The sequence below is a fragment of the Carassius auratus genome, chromosome 6, assembly GCF_003368295.1.
Source record: "Carassius auratus strain Wakin chromosome 6, ASM336829v1, whole genome shotgun sequence".
Classification (NCBI taxonomy): domain Eukaryota; kingdom Metazoa; phylum Chordata; class Actinopteri; order Cypriniformes; family Cyprinidae; genus Carassius; species Carassius auratus.
Genome location: NC_039248.1, coordinates 1914969 through 1930986, shown reverse-complemented (window position 1 = coordinate 1930986; position 16018 = coordinate 1914969). Strand labels below are relative to the sequence as shown.

General features: G+C 42.6%; 2 protein-coding genes across 2 annotated transcripts in view; one reads left to right on the top strand and one right to left on the bottom strand.

The window, feature by feature from the left end:
* Window positions 1–2749: 2749 nt before the first annotated feature.
* On the top strand, window positions 2750–4159 carry LOC113105146 (paraneoplastic antigen Ma1 homolog). Its single transcript, XM_026266299.1, has one exon. The coding sequence runs from the start codon at window positions 2750–2752 to the stop codon at window positions 4157–4159; it is 1410 nt and encodes a 469-aa protein (XP_026122084.1).
* An 8401-nt stretch (window positions 4160–12560) lies between these two features.
* Window positions 12561–16018, bottom strand: part of LOC113090233 (zinc finger protein 239-like) — a 4185-nt gene continuing 727 nt past the window's right edge. Inside the window, exon 3 of the mRNA XM_026256195.1 lies at window positions 12561–14117. Within this exon, the coding sequence (XP_026111980.1) occupies window positions 13240–14117 (878 nt within the window). The 3' untranslated portion in view covers window positions 12561–13239. The remainder of the gene's footprint in view (window positions 14118–16018) is intronic.

Genomic DNA, 16018 nt, shown 5'->3' with positions numbered 1-16018 from the left:
CAAGGAAACGAAACTCCATCGGTGACAGAATGGAGAAAAAAAAAAAATGGGAGAAACCAGGCTCAGTTGGGGGCCAGTTCTCCTCTGACCAGACGAAACCAGTAGTTCAATTCCAGGCTGCAGCAAAGTCAGATTGTGCAGAAGAATCATCTGTTTCCTGTGGTCTTGTCCTGGTGCTCCTCTGAGACAAGGTCTTTACAGGGGATCTGTATCTGGGCTCTAGTTCTCCTGGTCTCCGCTGTCTTTCAGGGCAGTAGAGGTCCTTTCTAGGTGCTGATCCACCATCTGGTCTGGATACGTACTGGATCCGGGTGACTGCAGTGACCCTCTGATCTGGACACAGACTGGATCTGGTGGCTACGGTGACCTCGGAATAAGAGAGAAACAGACACATATTAGCGTAGATGCCATTCTTCTAATGATGTAGCAAGTACGGTGTTATGTGAAGTGTTTCTGGTTGCAGTTTACCTAATTAATGTAGCCTAAAAATACTTTAACGGATTTGGATAATAAAAGCATATTAGTGTGTTATGTGTAAGCCAGGTTAAAGAGATGGGTCTTTAATCTAGATTTAAACTACAAGAGTGTGTCTGCCTCCCGAACAATGTTAGGTAGGTTATTCCAGAGTTTAGGCGCCAAATAGGAAAAGGATCTGCCGCCCGCAGTTGATTTTGATATTCTAGGTATTATCAAATTGCCTGAGTTTTGAGAACGTAGCGGACGTAGAGGAGTATAATGTAAAAGGAGCTCATTCAAATACTGAGGTGCTAAACCATTCAGGGCTTTATAAGTAATAAGCAATATTTTAAAATCTATACGATGTTTGATAGGGAGCCAGTGCAGCGATGACAGGACCGGGCTAATATGGTCATACTTCCTGGTTCTAGTAAGAACTCTTGCTGCTGCATTTTGGACTAGCTGTAGTTTGTTTACTAAGCGTGCAGAACAACCACCCAATAAAGCATTACAATAATCTAACCTTGAAGTCATAAATGCAATGATTAACATTTCTGCATTTGACATTGAGAGCATAGGCTGTAATTTAGACATATTTTTGAGATGGAAAAATGCAGTTTTACAAATGCTAGAAATGTGGCTTTCTAAGTGTAGGGACTCCTAAAAATACGTTGTGTTAAAATGTATTTGATATTATTTTAATTTTTCTTTATTTTGAAATATGATGCAACAACTACGTTTTGCTTGTATTCAATGAGAAAGTGTGTTCAATACAGGTGTACTATTGCAAGCCAATGACTGTTGAGCTTGAGGTTGCGTCATAACGTGAGTCACGTAATGAGGAAGGAGAAGAATCACACATGTTGAGAGAGTGTGCTGCCAGAAAGGTCTACTGTTCCGATGAAAAGTGCGTCATCCTTTTGGAGACTAGTATATTCTTTGCAATATAAGGCCCAAAGTGTAAAGTGACGACGCTTGTTTTATTTTCTGTTCGTATTTTACGTGCATCTTTGTTTTGTTGTTTTCCGTGATCCTGCGAGTCATCACTTAGTAAGCTGTTTGTAATGATGGCTTAGCGGTTATAGAGACAATTGACTTTATGAACAAAACGGTGTTTATGAAGTTATTAGTCATTTGCGGTGGACGTTGGAATGACGTGTGAAATTGGACCGATCGCGTGTTTCATCGCTGGACTTGGATCGACTGGATTCGTCTCATGTTCAAGACTGATCACGAAGGGATGCTGAGTGTTCGTGTCGTGAGAAGCCTAATATTGTTTCACTGTCATCGGATGAACGTAAGTGTCTTCGGGTTTTCGTGGGAATACTTTGAATTCATCATCTGATTAATGTGCACCAACGAACTGGGCCCCAACTATAATGATCGATCATACGTTTGAACTGTTGACTGACTCAAGTGCTTCATAACTGTTTGACTGACTCCCGTACATTTGAATTGATTGAAAGATATGTAACTAATGTGCATATATTACTGAAAAACAGTTTATGGTGTGAACTGCAAGTTATCTCAAGTGTTTAATTGAACTGGAAAGACCTATTTTGTTTTATTTTATTTTTTTTTGCATTATTTGGTTTTGGAGGGAACTGAGTGTTTTCTAGGATTCTGAATTGAAATTTTATGTATCTTGATTGAGTTCTAGTATTCTAAGAAGGAAAGTATAAGAAGTGTGAAATAACAAGAACCATACTGAGACTCCAAAAGAGGTTTATATTTTTTTTATTATTTAAAAAGAAAAGAAGCAACTTGCATATACCATCAGGAAGAATTGTTTATCTTCTTTAAAAGCAAAGGAGTTGTTACCTTAATGTACAAATAAATTTTGTTATATTTTTTTCCCTTTAACATTTGTCCTTTGGGTTTTCATTGGGACTGGAAAGTTAATTAATTTATTAAGTCACTGAATCCTTGGGAAATGTAAATAAGAATTGTTAAATTGATCTTTAGTGAAGAAATTGAGTAAAAATTGGTACAGGAGGGAGATTCATTTTATAATTGTTTTTTGTAATTACAAAGAGGAACTACCGGCCTAATTCACCATCCAACTGCCGGGAATCCAGGATTCTTGTTTAAGTAAATAATTAAATTAACCCCCAGGGTTAAGGAAAGGGTTACATTTTGGAGGCACCGCTGGGATAGTTTTTTTTCTCTTTTCTCCTGTTTACCAACATTTTTCTTTATCTTTTCCATTATAATTCAGTATAGCAGTGACCGTAGATTTGAAACACTGTTTATTTCACCTCAGTGCTAGCTCCTTGCCTTGACTTTTGAAATTATGAATCTGGAAAAGACTGTTGAGTGGAGCAGAGAAGAGAATGCAAATCTCTCACGTGCCATTGTATTGAGCAATGTTCCTTTAGGCACAAGTGATGACACTATTAAAAAGGTGTTAAACACAGTAAAAGTTTTTGGTCGCACTAGAATACGTGGTCGCCGTGGTGATGTAACTGGCAGATGGTTGTTTATTTTAGTGGAGGCCAGTGCCGATCTAGAACCTGATGTTATACCTCCTGAGATAGGTATAGAAAATGAAGCTGGACCCTGGAGTGTCAACTTAGTGGGCAGTCTAGTAGCTAGTGGTCCTGCCTCTGAAGGTGATACTTTTCAGCTCAAGCTGCAAGCATTGTTGCAGCAGGAGGGTAAATCTATGGATGAAGTGAGGGCCCTGATTGTGGAAAAGCAGTCTCCCAAATCAGATATCAGTGTTGACCTTGTTGATGCCATAGGTAAATTGGTAGATCGGTGCAACCAAGTTTCCAGTGATGGTCCTGCCTACAGAAAGCTGAGGTTGTTTTCAGGGCTGAAACCTGTCCCTCCAGGTGAAGAAGAGTATGAAATCTGGATGGAGCAGGCCGCTCAAATGATAAGTGAATGGCAGTGCACCGAAGCTGCAAAGAAACAACGCATCGTTGAGAGTTTACGAGGTCCTGCTGCTGATATTGTCAGGTTTTTAAAAGTGAGTAATCCTTCTGCAAATGCAAATGAGTATTTAGCTGCCCTTGAGACTGCATATGGAACTACTGAGAGTGGGCCTGACCTTATGGCTAGATTTCGTCACACCTACCAGGAAAATGGAGAGAAACTTTCAGCTTTCTTGTATCGCCTAGATAAACTTCTCCACAGAGCCTTGTTGAAAGGTGGGATTGACGCTGGTGGCATAAATAGAGCCAGAATGGAGCAGTTAATTAAAGGAGCCCTTACCAATGATATGGTTGCCTTGCGAATCAGAATGACTCACACTTTACAGAGTCCTCCTTCTTTTTCACAGTTGATGAAAGAAATACGTGAAGAAGAACACTGGGTAGCTGCAAGGGAAAATGTTAAAGCATCTGTGGCCACTGTCGTCTCTCCCCAGGCATATGCGCCATCGGAATTACAAAACCTGAAGAAGGAGGTTAAAGAGTTATCTACACAGGTGAGTCAACTGTTGAAGGTGGCGACTGTGCCTTGTGGTTCTGATCCTGCTCCTCAGAAAACATCCATCAAAAACTCTGAGACTGTGCACCGAGACAACTCTCAAAACGCTAAACCCATTCAGCAACCAGTGCCTGTGATCTTTTGCTACAAATGTGGTGAAGACGGACATAAGAAGTGGGAGTGCAAGGCACCTGAGGACCTCAGAAAAGTGAATCAGAAGCTGATGAAGATGCAGCGCCTGCAGGGAAACTGGGCAGGAGCTCAGTGAAGGAACGGCACGGGGCTCCTGAGACAACACGTTCCACTTGTGGTTCATCCATGCTTGATGCCGGTAAGCCAAAATTGCCTGAGGGATTAGTAGGACCTGTCTCAGAAGTGCCTGTCCAGATAGAAGGTATCTACGCAAAAGCTCTTCTTGACAGTGGTTCGCAGGTTACTCTCTTATACCGTAGCTTTTATGAAACATATCTGAAACATTTGGAACTTCAGCCTGTGGAAAACCTTGAGATTTGGGGTCTAAGCTCACATAAATACCCCTATGATGGATATTTGCCCCTTAGACTTGAGTTCACAGAAAGTGTAGCTGGAGTGCATCAAGTGATTGACACGCTTGCCATAGTATGCCCCGACCCTGTGAAACGGGAGGGAATAGCTATTTTACTTGGGACTAACACTAGCTTAGTGAAGAAACTGTTTGAGTCTTGTCGTGAACAAGCTGGTGAAAAATTCTTGAATGTGCTAACCATACATCCTGTAATCAGAGAGGCGTACGAGACTATGCAACCAACAAATGTTTCACATGATGACCCAGACAAGCATGGAACAGTTTGGTTTATGAAGCATAACCCTGTTGTTCTGACACCAAATCAAATTCTGCAACTTCCTGGTCTGCTTAAGTTTCCTGGTCAAATGACTGAATCTTTAGTGCTAGTTGACAGAGCAGCAGTTGGTGACATAAGTTCTGATGACTTAGAGGTGAGGCCTGAACTTCATTCAGCATCTGTTGTATCTAGTCGCAGAGTCACAGTGACCGTTAGGAACATGTCTTCGAAAGAAGTATGGGTGAAACGAGGAACTCCTCTTGCTCATGTTTTTCCAGTATCCTTAGTGCCTCAACTTACTGCTAAACAGCCGCCAGAACAAAATACTTTGACACCTGCATCTTTTGATTTTGGAGATTCTCCAATGCCAGAGGAAGCAAAACAAAGATTGTGTGAGAAAATGATGCAGAGAAAGGAAGTGTTTTCACTACATGAGTGGGATGTAGGATGTTCAAAAAGCACCACTCATGAGATAAGGTTGAATGATTCACGCCCTTTTAGAGAAAGATCTCGCCGTCTTGCCCCCGCCGACTTCGAAGATGTGCGACTGCATCTACAAGATCTGCAGAGTAGTGGCATTATATCCGAGTCCCGTAGCCCCTATGCTTCGCCCATTGTTGTGGTGCGCAAAAAGTCAGGGAAGGTTAGAATGTGTGTGGACTATCGGACTCTCAACCAACGGACTATACCAGACCAGTATACTGTGCCCCGTATTGAGGATGCTCTCCATAGTCTTTCTGGAAGTAGATGGTTCACTGTTCTCGATTTAAGGAGTGGGTACTACCAAATACCCATGAGTGATGCCGACAAGGAGAAGACAGCGTTCATCTGCCCAGTGGGGTTTTATGAATTTGAGCGTATGCCCCAAGGTATCTGTGGAGCACCGGCCACTTTCCAAAGAGTCATGGAACGCACTGTAGGGGATATGAACTTTTTGGAAGTGCTAGTGTACTTGGATGATTTAATCATATTTGGACGAACTCTTGAAGAGCATGAAGAGCGCCTTTTGAAAGTCCTTGATAGGTTGAGAGATGAGGGATTAAAGATTTCCCTTGACAAGTGTCAATTTGGCAGGACTTCTGTAAACTACGTAGGGCATATAGTGTCTCAAGATGGAATATCCACTGATCCGTCCAAGATCGAGGCTGTTGTATCCTGGCCTCAGCCCCAGACAGTGACAGAGCTCAGATCTTTTCTAGGGTTTTGTGGATATTACCGGCGTTTCGTGAGGGATTTCTCAAAGTTGTGCCGACCGTTAAATGAACTTCTGAAGGGGTATCCATCTTCTGCAAAGAAGAGAAACAAAAATTCACCTGTGAGTAACACCAAACCCTGCTTTAAACCTTCTGAACCATTTGGATCTCGATGGACGGCTCAGTGTGATACAGCCTTCCAAACCTTGAAGAATTGTTTGACTCAAGCTCCAGTGTTGGCCTTTGCGGATGCACAAAAGCCATATGTTTTGCATGTGGACGCAAGCATGGATGGACTTGGAGGAGTTTTGTATCAAAAACATGAGGAAGGATTACAACCAGTTGCTTTCATCAGTCGCAGCCTTTCCCCTTCGGAGAGAAATTATCCAGCCCATAAACTGGAATTTTTAGCTCTGAAGTGGGCTGTTGTGGATCGACTGCATGACTATCTTTACGGTGTTGCGTTTGAGGTTAGAACTGACAATAATCCTCTTACTTATATATTGAAGTCAGCAAAACTTGATGCAACGGGTCACCGTTGGCTGTCTGCATTGACCACTTACAGTTTCAGCTTGAAATATAGACCTGGCCGCAGGAATGTCGATGCAGATGCATTATCTAGGCGTCCACATACTCACCCAAGTGATGATGATGAGTGGCAGGAAATTCCAGCTGCAGGTGTGAGGGCTCTTTGTCAGGCTTTGTCTGTAGAGAGGAGAACAGAGAATGTCTCTTACCAATGTGTAGTGCAACAGGCAGGGGCACATATGTCTGCTGTTCCGAAAGCTTACTCTTGTGCTGTTGAAGTAGCTGCAGATCACTTACCCGTGCTTAGTCCAGGTGAGCTTCAAACAGCACAGAAAAATGATTTGTTCCTTGGAGAAGTGTGGAGGGCAGTTTGTGATAAGAAACACCCTAGTAACATCCAGAGCAGCCACCCTAAGATGAAGATCTTGAAGCGAGAGTGGGAAAAATTGTCTGTATATAATGGATTGCTTTACAGAACAGTTCGTCAGAGTAATAACCGGGTGAAACGACAGCTTGTACTGCCAAAACAATTCCACAAAAGAGTGTTAAAATCTCTGCATGACGAGATTGGACATTTAGGCTTTGATAAGTCCTATGGCCTAGTTCGTGACCGATTTTACTGGCCACACATGAAGCGTGATGTAGAGGCTTACTGTAAGACATGCGAGCGCTGCATTAAAAGGAAGACGTTACCTCAAAGAGCTGCTCCATTGTCTCATATGCAGAGTTCAGGACCCATGGACCTCGTATGTATTGATTTTCTTTCCATCGAAGCCGATTCCCGGAATGTTTGCAATGTTTTGGTTGTAACTGACCATTACACACGTTACGCTCAAGCTTTTCCCACGAGGGATCAAAAAGCTTCTACAGTGGCAAAGACATTGTGGGAAAAGTATTTCATACATTACGGTCTTCCTACTCGAATACACTCAGATCAAGGCAGGGATTTTGAGAGCCAGTTGGTGACTGACATGCTGACTATGCTAGGGGTAAAGAAATCGAGAACCTCACCTTATCACCCACAAGGTGATCCCCAGCCTGAAAGATTTAACAGGACCTTGTTGGATATGCTGGGTACCCTTGAGCCTAGTCAGAAAAGTAAATGGAGTCAACATATAGCGCATTTGGTACATGCATATAATTGTACTTCCAACGAGGCTACTGGGTTTTCACCCTATTTTTTGATGTTCGGCAGAGAGGCTAGATTGCCTGTCGATATTTGTTTTGGAGTCTCTGGTGATAATACGTCACATGTGTCATACTCCAAGTATGTGTCCAAAATGAAGCAGGAATTACAGGCAGCTTATCAGTTAGCTCAGGCTACTTCTGAGAAGATGAATCAGAGTAATAAAGCTAGGTATGATCAGAAGGTACGCTATCATATTCTAAATGTAGGTGACAGAGTTCTTATTCGAAACCTTGGCCTAAAGGGAAAACAAAAGCTTGCAGATAGGTGGAGTGCTAATCCCTATGTAGTGGAGAGTCAATTCTCTGGCATTCCTGTGTATCGTTTGAAGCCTGTTGATGGTAATGGGTCATCCAAAGTTATGCACCGAAATCATCTTTTGCCTTTAGGACAAGAAGTGAGGTTAAGTCCTCAGGTAGACCTTATACCTACTCCTTCACCTAGAGCTTTGAGGCGTAGGAGAGCGAAAGAGAAGTGTAGAACTGCTGAGTCAGAAAACTCACCACTTGTAGTTGATGCCTTTCCAAGGGAATGTAATTCTTCAGATTCAGAGTCTGAGTTTGGGTTTTATGTTGAAGATGTGACAAACATTCCTTCTCAAGTGACAGAGGAGATACAAAGTGAAAACCCTGTACAAGATGTAGAATGTTCAGAGTCTGGTGATGCTCACATGGTTTCAGAAATACCAGTAATTCAATGTCAGAGTGAAATTTCTGATGGTCAGCTAGTAGCTGAAGAGGGTGATACTGAAGTAGTTGATGTAATAACTGAAGCTCCTGATGTTACCTTACAGACTACTGCATCGGCTGATAATGAAACTCAGCCTGAGCTTGTACTTCCTGAAGTACGTAGATCAAGTAGGGAGAGGAGGCCTAATACTAGATTTACCTATGATAAGCTGGGTATGCCATTCATACAGTCTGTATCAACTCAACACTGTGGTGTTAATGTGTCAGCAACTGAAATACTAAATGTTTTTGGGTGTTACAACAGTTCACATGCTTGGTGGTGTAATCCTTATGCCTTGTGTGAAATATGTAGCAACCAACCTGTACTTGTGCCCTGTAAACAGGTGGTTATCATTTGATTGATGCATGGTAATTTTTGTAACCAGCATGGGGACATACTGGATTTTTGGTGGGGGGAGTGTGTAGGGACTCCTAAAAATACGTTGTGTTAAAATGTATTTGATATTATTTTAATTTTTCTTTATTTTGAAATATGATGCAACAACTACGTTTTGCTTGTATTCAATGAGAAAGTGTGTTCAATACAGGTGTACTATTGCAAGCCAATGACTGTTGAGCTTGAGGTTGCGTCATAACGTGAGTCACGTAATGAGGAAGGAGAAGAATCACACATGTTGAGAGAGTGTGCTGCCAGAAAGGTCTACTGTTCCGATGAAAAGTGCGTCATCCTTTTGGAGACTAGTATATTCTTTGCAATATAAGGCCCAAAGTGTAAAGTGACGACGCTTGTTTTATTTTCTGTTCGTATTTTACGTGCATCTTTGTTTTGTTGTTTTCCGTGATCCTGCGAGTCATCACTTAGTAAGCTGTTTGTAATGATGGCTTAGCGGTTATAGAGACAATTGACTTTATGAACAAAACGGTGTTTATGAAGTTATTAGTCATTTGCGGTGGACGTTGGAATGACGTGTGAAATTGGACCGATCGCGTGTTTCATCGCTGGACTTGGATCGACTGGATTCGTCTCATGTTCAAGACTGATCACGAAGGGATGCTGAGTGTTCGTGTCGTGAGAAGCCTAATATTGTTTCACTGTCATCGGATGAACGTAAGTGTCTTCGGGTTTTCGTGGGAATACTTTGAATTCATCATCTGATTAATGTGCACCAACGAACTGGGCCCCAACTATAATGATCGATCATACGTTTGAACTGTTGACTGACTCAAGTGCTTCATAACTGTTTGACTGACTCCCGTACATTTGAATTGATTGAAAGATATGTAACTAATGTGCATATATTACTGAAAAACAGTTTATGGTGTGAACTGCAAGTTATCTCAAGTGTTTAATTGAACTGGAAAGACCTATTTTGTTTTATTTTATTTTTTTTTGCATTATTTGGTTTTGGAGGGAACTGAGTGTTTTCTAGGATTCTGAATTGAAATTTTATGTATCTTGATTGAGTTCTAGTATTCTAAGAAGGAAAGTATAAGAAGTGTGAAATAACAAGAACCATACTGAGACTCCAAAAGAGGTTTATATTTTTTTTATTATTTAAAAAGAAAAGAAGCAACTTGCATATACCATCAGGAAGAATTGTTTATCTTCTTTAAAAGCAAAGGAGTTGTTACCTTAATGTACAAATAAATTTTGTTATATTTTTTTCCCTTTAACATTTGTCCTTTGGGTTTTCATTGGGACTGGAAAGTTAATTAATTTATTAAGTCACTGAATCCTTGGGAAATGTAAATAAGAATTGTTAAATTGATCTTTAGTGAAGAAATTGAGTAAAAATTGGTACAGGAGGGAGATTCATTTTATAATTGTTTTTTGTAATTACAAAGAGGAACTACCGGCCTAATTCACCATCCAACTGCCGGGAATCCAGGATTCTTGTTTAAGTAAATAATTAAATTAACCCCCAGGGTTAAGGAAAGGGTTACATAAGGAAAGATTGTGATCAAATAGCACACCTAGGTTCCTAACTGATGACAAAGAATTGACAGAGTAGCCATCGAGTCTTAGACAGTGTTCTAGGTTATTACAAGCAGATTTTTTAGGTCCTATAGAAAATATAGAGCTGAGTATCATCAGCATAACAGTGAAAGCTAACACCATGTTTCCTGATGATATCTCCCAGGGGTAACGTATGCGTTCACACCACCGGCGTGGAGAGCATCAAAAATCGCTCTTGCCGCTCTGCTCACGACGCTGCAGAAAGATTTGTGAGCGCTCAGACGCTCTGACGTAGATCGAATGCTTATTTTGTATTTAAAGCGAGAGTAAAATGATTTAAAGGAGAGTAACGTTATAAGTTAACCTCATTAAATATCGCTGTGGACGACATATTATGATCCTTTACTTAAAATGAACAATCTCAGACACCTTGGTCCACGTATCACTTTTTATTTATTTTAAATGTCCCTGTACGCAAACAGGGACACATCATAGATTAATACAAATGCTAAACAGCAATAATCAACCTGTCCTTTATTCTGCTTGGGAACTAATGTGGTCGGAGCTGCGTTCTCTGGAATCCTCTCAATCGGTGGACTTCTACGTTCCGATTGGTTGCTGCCCAACCTCGTCATAATCCATTACCATAAAGTTGCCTTGATTTCAACTCTCCTCGACGCTCTCAACGGTCAAGTTGCACCGCGCCGCTCCTCGACGCTGGCTTACATTGAAAATGAATGACTTCCGGTCACTTTGACGCTCTCGACGCCGGCGGTGTGAACGCACAGTAAGGCGTGAAGAGTAGCGGCCCTAGTACTGAGCCTTGAGGTACTCCATACTGCACTTGTGATCGATATGATACCTCTTCATTCACTGCTACGAACTGATTTAAACCATGCTAATGCACTTTCACTGATGCTAACAAAGTGTTCAAGTCTATGCAAAAGAATGTTGTGGTCAATTGTGTCAAACGCAGCACTAAGATCCAATAAAACTAATAGAGAGATACACCCACGATCAGATGATAAGAGCATATAATTTGTAACTGTGCGTTCACACCGCCGGCGTCGAGAGCGTCAAAAATCGCTCTTGCCGCTCTGCTCACGACGCAGCAGAAAGATTCGTGAGCGCTCAGACGCTCTGACGTAGATCGAATGCTTATTTTGAATTTAAAGCGGCCGCAAAGCAAACAGCTTGTTGATCTCGTGCAGACTAACCACAAGGAGGGTAAAGTTATAAGTTAACCTCATTAAATATTGTTGTGGACTAAATATTAAGATCCTTTACTTAAAATGAACAATCTCAGACACCTTGGTCCACGTATCACTTTTAATCTATTTTTTATGTCCCTGTACACAAACAGGGACACCTCATAGATTATTGCAAACGCGAAACAGCAATAATCAACCTGTCCTCCATTGTGATTGGGAACTAATGGTCGGAGCTGCGTTCTCTGGAATCCTCTCAAGCGGTGGACTTCTACGTTCCGATTGGTTGCTGCCCAACCGCGTCATAGATCATTACCATAAAGTTGCCCTGATTTCAACTCTCCTCGACGCTCTCAACGGCCAAGTCGCGCCGCGCCGCTCCTCGCCGCTGCTCGACGCCGGCTCACATTGAAAATCATTAAACCATTTGAATTATTACAGTAATGATAATTAAATAATAATTATTTATTATTTGAAAGAGATTGTGAATAAAACCACTGTATATTGTAATGGCCAAACTACTTATTAAAAGAAAATAGTGGACATCGTTTCTGCTTCTGGGTTTTTAAAATTGCTCATAATTAAAATTGCTTTTATTTTATAAACTTGCTAGTTTTATAATAACACTAAAAATAATAAACACTGGCTCTCAAATTGAACTTAATGGATATATACAGGAATGACAAAAAACTGCAGATAAACTCCCGCCGGCCGCAGTGCTTCCAGGCGTCTCCCTGGTTACCGAATTTACCACCAAACAGTGCCGTAAAACGCAGACGAACGTCATAAAATGAACATTGTTTCCACAAGAGCGGAAATGCTTTGCAACGCTTACTCCTAAATATGAAAACATATGACATGTATGTATATATATATATATATATATATATATATATATATATATATATATAAATGCTTCTTTTGGGACGTTATGAGGCCAGTAGCTGTGACGGGTGTGAAAATATGTCGTGTGACGCGCAAAACAAAAGTTCCGTTCGGCATTAAACAACCATTAATCCATCGCTTCAGGTGATTAATGACCTAAAGATTGAGTCTGGAGTGGAAATACACTGCATGTTCATGTGTGTGGCTGTACTTAGAGGTGAAGTGTTTATTTAGGATGACAACACACATGAAGAAAACATTGATAAACATGAAGAGCCCAAACAATTATAATTCAGTCCTGCACACAGCTCTTATAAAAAGCCTTCAAGCTACTGATGGTTAAATACACACATATATAAAGTAAAAACAGAGGACTATTCTAAACAATAACACATGCAAAGAGCTCATTTAAAAAACTTAAAAGGTAAATCTAATATGATTCTTGAGCTCAGTTTACTATCAGAACCGATCACAAACAGTGGCTAAATCAGAGCAGATCTATTCTCTGTAACATCTTTCATGACAGTTAATAAAGTGTTTTATTCTGTTCTATTCATCAACGGTTATTCTGTATTCTCGCACACATGATTTACAGCAGCTAGAAACACACGGCCAGCATCGAGAGATCCAGAGACGCTTCGGTGGCATCTTCTCATGCTGACAGTAAAACAGTTATATAAAAGAAAATTAACCACAGACAGTTTGAGAGAGATTCATTAAATACAGGGAATGTGAGCACACACAGTAATAATACACTTCTAATGAGTCACTGAACTCTACATCTGTGAAGAACACAGAGACGGTGAGGATCAGTGCAGAGGTAGCGCTTCATACGGTCTACGACTAACACATTAACAGCACGCAGCAGCTGCTGATCTCTCTCACGCTCGCTCGCCGCTGTGGATCCTCTGGTGCCGCTTCAGTTCTCCCGAGCGGAAGAAGTTCTTGCCGCACTGCGTGCAGTGGAAGGGCCGCTCGCCCGTGTGGATGCTCTGGTGGCCCTTGAGCCGCTCCAGCCGCGAGAAGCTCTTGTCGCACTGGTTGCAGTGGTAGGGCTTCTCTCCGGTGTGGATCCGCCGGTGCTCCTTCAGGTGTCCCGACTCGGAGAAGCTCTTCCCGCACTGGAAGCACTGGTAGGGCCGCTCGCCCGTGTGTGTTCTGTGGTGCCGCTTCAGGTCGCCCGATCTGAAGAAGCTCTTCTCACAGAGCGTGCAGCGGTGGGGCCGTTCTCCGGTGTGGATGCGCTGGTGGCCCCGCAGGTGCCCGGAGTCGGAGAAGGTCTTGTCGCACTGCAGGCACTTGTAGGGCCGCTCTCCGCTGTGGATCCTCAGGTGGCGCTTCAGGTCTCCGGAGCGGTAGAAGCTCTTGGCACACTGCGGACACTGGTAGGGCCGCTCGCCCGTGTGCATCCTCTCGTGCTGCTTGAGGTGGCCCGAGTCGGAGAAGTTCTTGCCGCACTGCAGGCAGTGGTAGGGCCGCTCGCCCGTGTGGATGCGCTCGTGTCTCTTCAGGTCCCCGGAGGTGGGGAAGTTCTTGCCACACTGGAAGCAGGGGAAGGGCCGCTCTCCGCTGTGGATCCGCTGGTGCCGCTTGATGTCGTTGATCCGGAAGTATTTGCCGCAGTCCTGGCAGTGGTACGGCCGGTCCGCAGAGGGACGACTGGGGGTCTTGGCCGGGTCCGAGAGAGACAGGCTTTTAGGGTTTGATGCGCCGCAGCAAGCCGTGAGACACTCTCCGGTCTGCTGCTGCAGGTGCTGAGCTGCGGAGAGAAACACAATCAGGGTCAGCTCCTCAGGGTCAGAGTCAGCTCATCAGAGTCAGGGTTAGGGTCAGCTCAGGGTCAGGGTCAGAGTCAGGGTTAGGGTCAGCTCATCAGAGTCAGAGTCAGCTCATCAGAGTCAGGGTTAGGGTTAGGGTCAGCTCATCAGAGTCAGGGTCAGGGTTAGGGTCAGCTCATCAGAGTCAGGGTTAGGGTCAGCTCATCAGAGTCAGGGTTAGGGTCAGCTCATCAGAGTCAGGGTCAGAGTCAGGGTCAGGGTTAGGGTCAGCTCGTCAGAGTCAGCTCATCAGAGTCAGAGTCAGGGTCAGGGTCAGCTCGCCAGAGAGCTACAGCTCTGTGTAGTTAATGCTCCTCCATCTGAAAGCACACGATGGAGATTTCCCTCTGATTTCAGAACTGGCTTTACTGACAAGATGCAGATTAAATATCGTGTGTGATTATCGTTCAGCCGTATACGCTGGTAATCAAAGGCCCAATCCCAATTCTACCCCTTAGCCCTTCCCCTTTCCCCTGTCTCAACTCTCTTTTGGTTGGAGGGGTAGGGGTAAGGGGAAGGGCCAGACAGCCCTTCAAACAAAGATTTTTCGGGACCACACTTCAGACGAAGGGGTATGAATTATCTCGGAAACATGGCTCCTACAGAGAACAAAAATGTACACATATATGTAAGCTGTTTTGGCATAAATAAAGATTCTAACAAAAAGTCATAACTTTTTTTATGGTACATTCAATTGTGAGTTCATATTAACGGTCATGTTACTCAAAAAATGTTTGCAAAAAACAAAAACAAATCGCTGATATTTGCTAACGTCATATCATTACAGACTGCATGATAGTGCCACAGCATATGTCTGATCAGGGCCATAACTGCTGTAGACGAATCCACCCAATAATCAGAAATTGCTAAACCATTTTCTCAAATATTGCCTATTGGAGAGAGAGCGAGTGAGAGAGCGAGAGAGAGAGAGAGCGAGAGCGAGAGAGTGAGAGAGCGAGAGAGAGAGCGAGAGAGAGAGAGTGAGAGAGCGAGAGAGAGAGAGTGAGAGAGAGAGCGAGCGAGCGAGCAAGAGAGAGTGAGAGAGAGCGAGAGCTTGTGTGTATTCACGTCTGTGCGTTTATCTTTTTATTGTGAGTTTGCTTAACAGTGATTGTATCCTCTCATCGCTGGAAAATATAATGTAGCGATTCAGTATTTAAACTATTTAATAAAAATCGTGGTGCAGCGTTGACAAGTTTATTCTCTCCTGGATGTGTGAGCTGCGCGATTTTCTGATATGTGTGTGTGTGTGTGTGTCAGTAAGCAGCTCATTAATACAGAAGGATAATTAAAGGCTTTAATGCACACCAGTATGTGTGTGTATTGTAAGAGCTAGACGACAAATGATGGTGTGTGACGTCATGGTAGTGGTGTCCCAATCCTAAGGGGAATATCTCTCCCCTACCCATCCACACTCTGTTTCAAGGGACAAGGGGAAGGGGTATACAATAGAATTGGGATTGAGCCAAAGTTGATCCCCAATGACTTCTTTTGTATGTCTTTCCCTTCTATGGAAGTTAAAGAGGACCAACAATGGTTTGTTTCTTCAAAATGTTTTCTTTTCGGTCCAACAAAAGAAAGTGTTGTAACGACATGAGGAGAGTAAATGATGACAACATTTACATTTTTTAGCTGAACCATTCCTTAAAGTAGATTATGAGCACGTTACTGATATTTTTAAAGGAACAGATCACCCAAACAACCTCTTTCCTGTTCCACAGAAGAAAGTCAGTAAGTGTTAATTTTTTAATTTATAAAATATATTAATACACAGTCAGGTTTAATGCCACGACTGCAATCAGAAAACACCTCCAAAACCTCACAAGTCACGAGACTGAAAATG

Coding starts and splice junctions, on each gene's coding strand:
- LOC113105146 (XM_026266299.1), top strand. CDS start 2,750: ATGAATCTGGAAAAGACTGTTGAGTGGAGCAGAGAAGAGAATGCAAAT.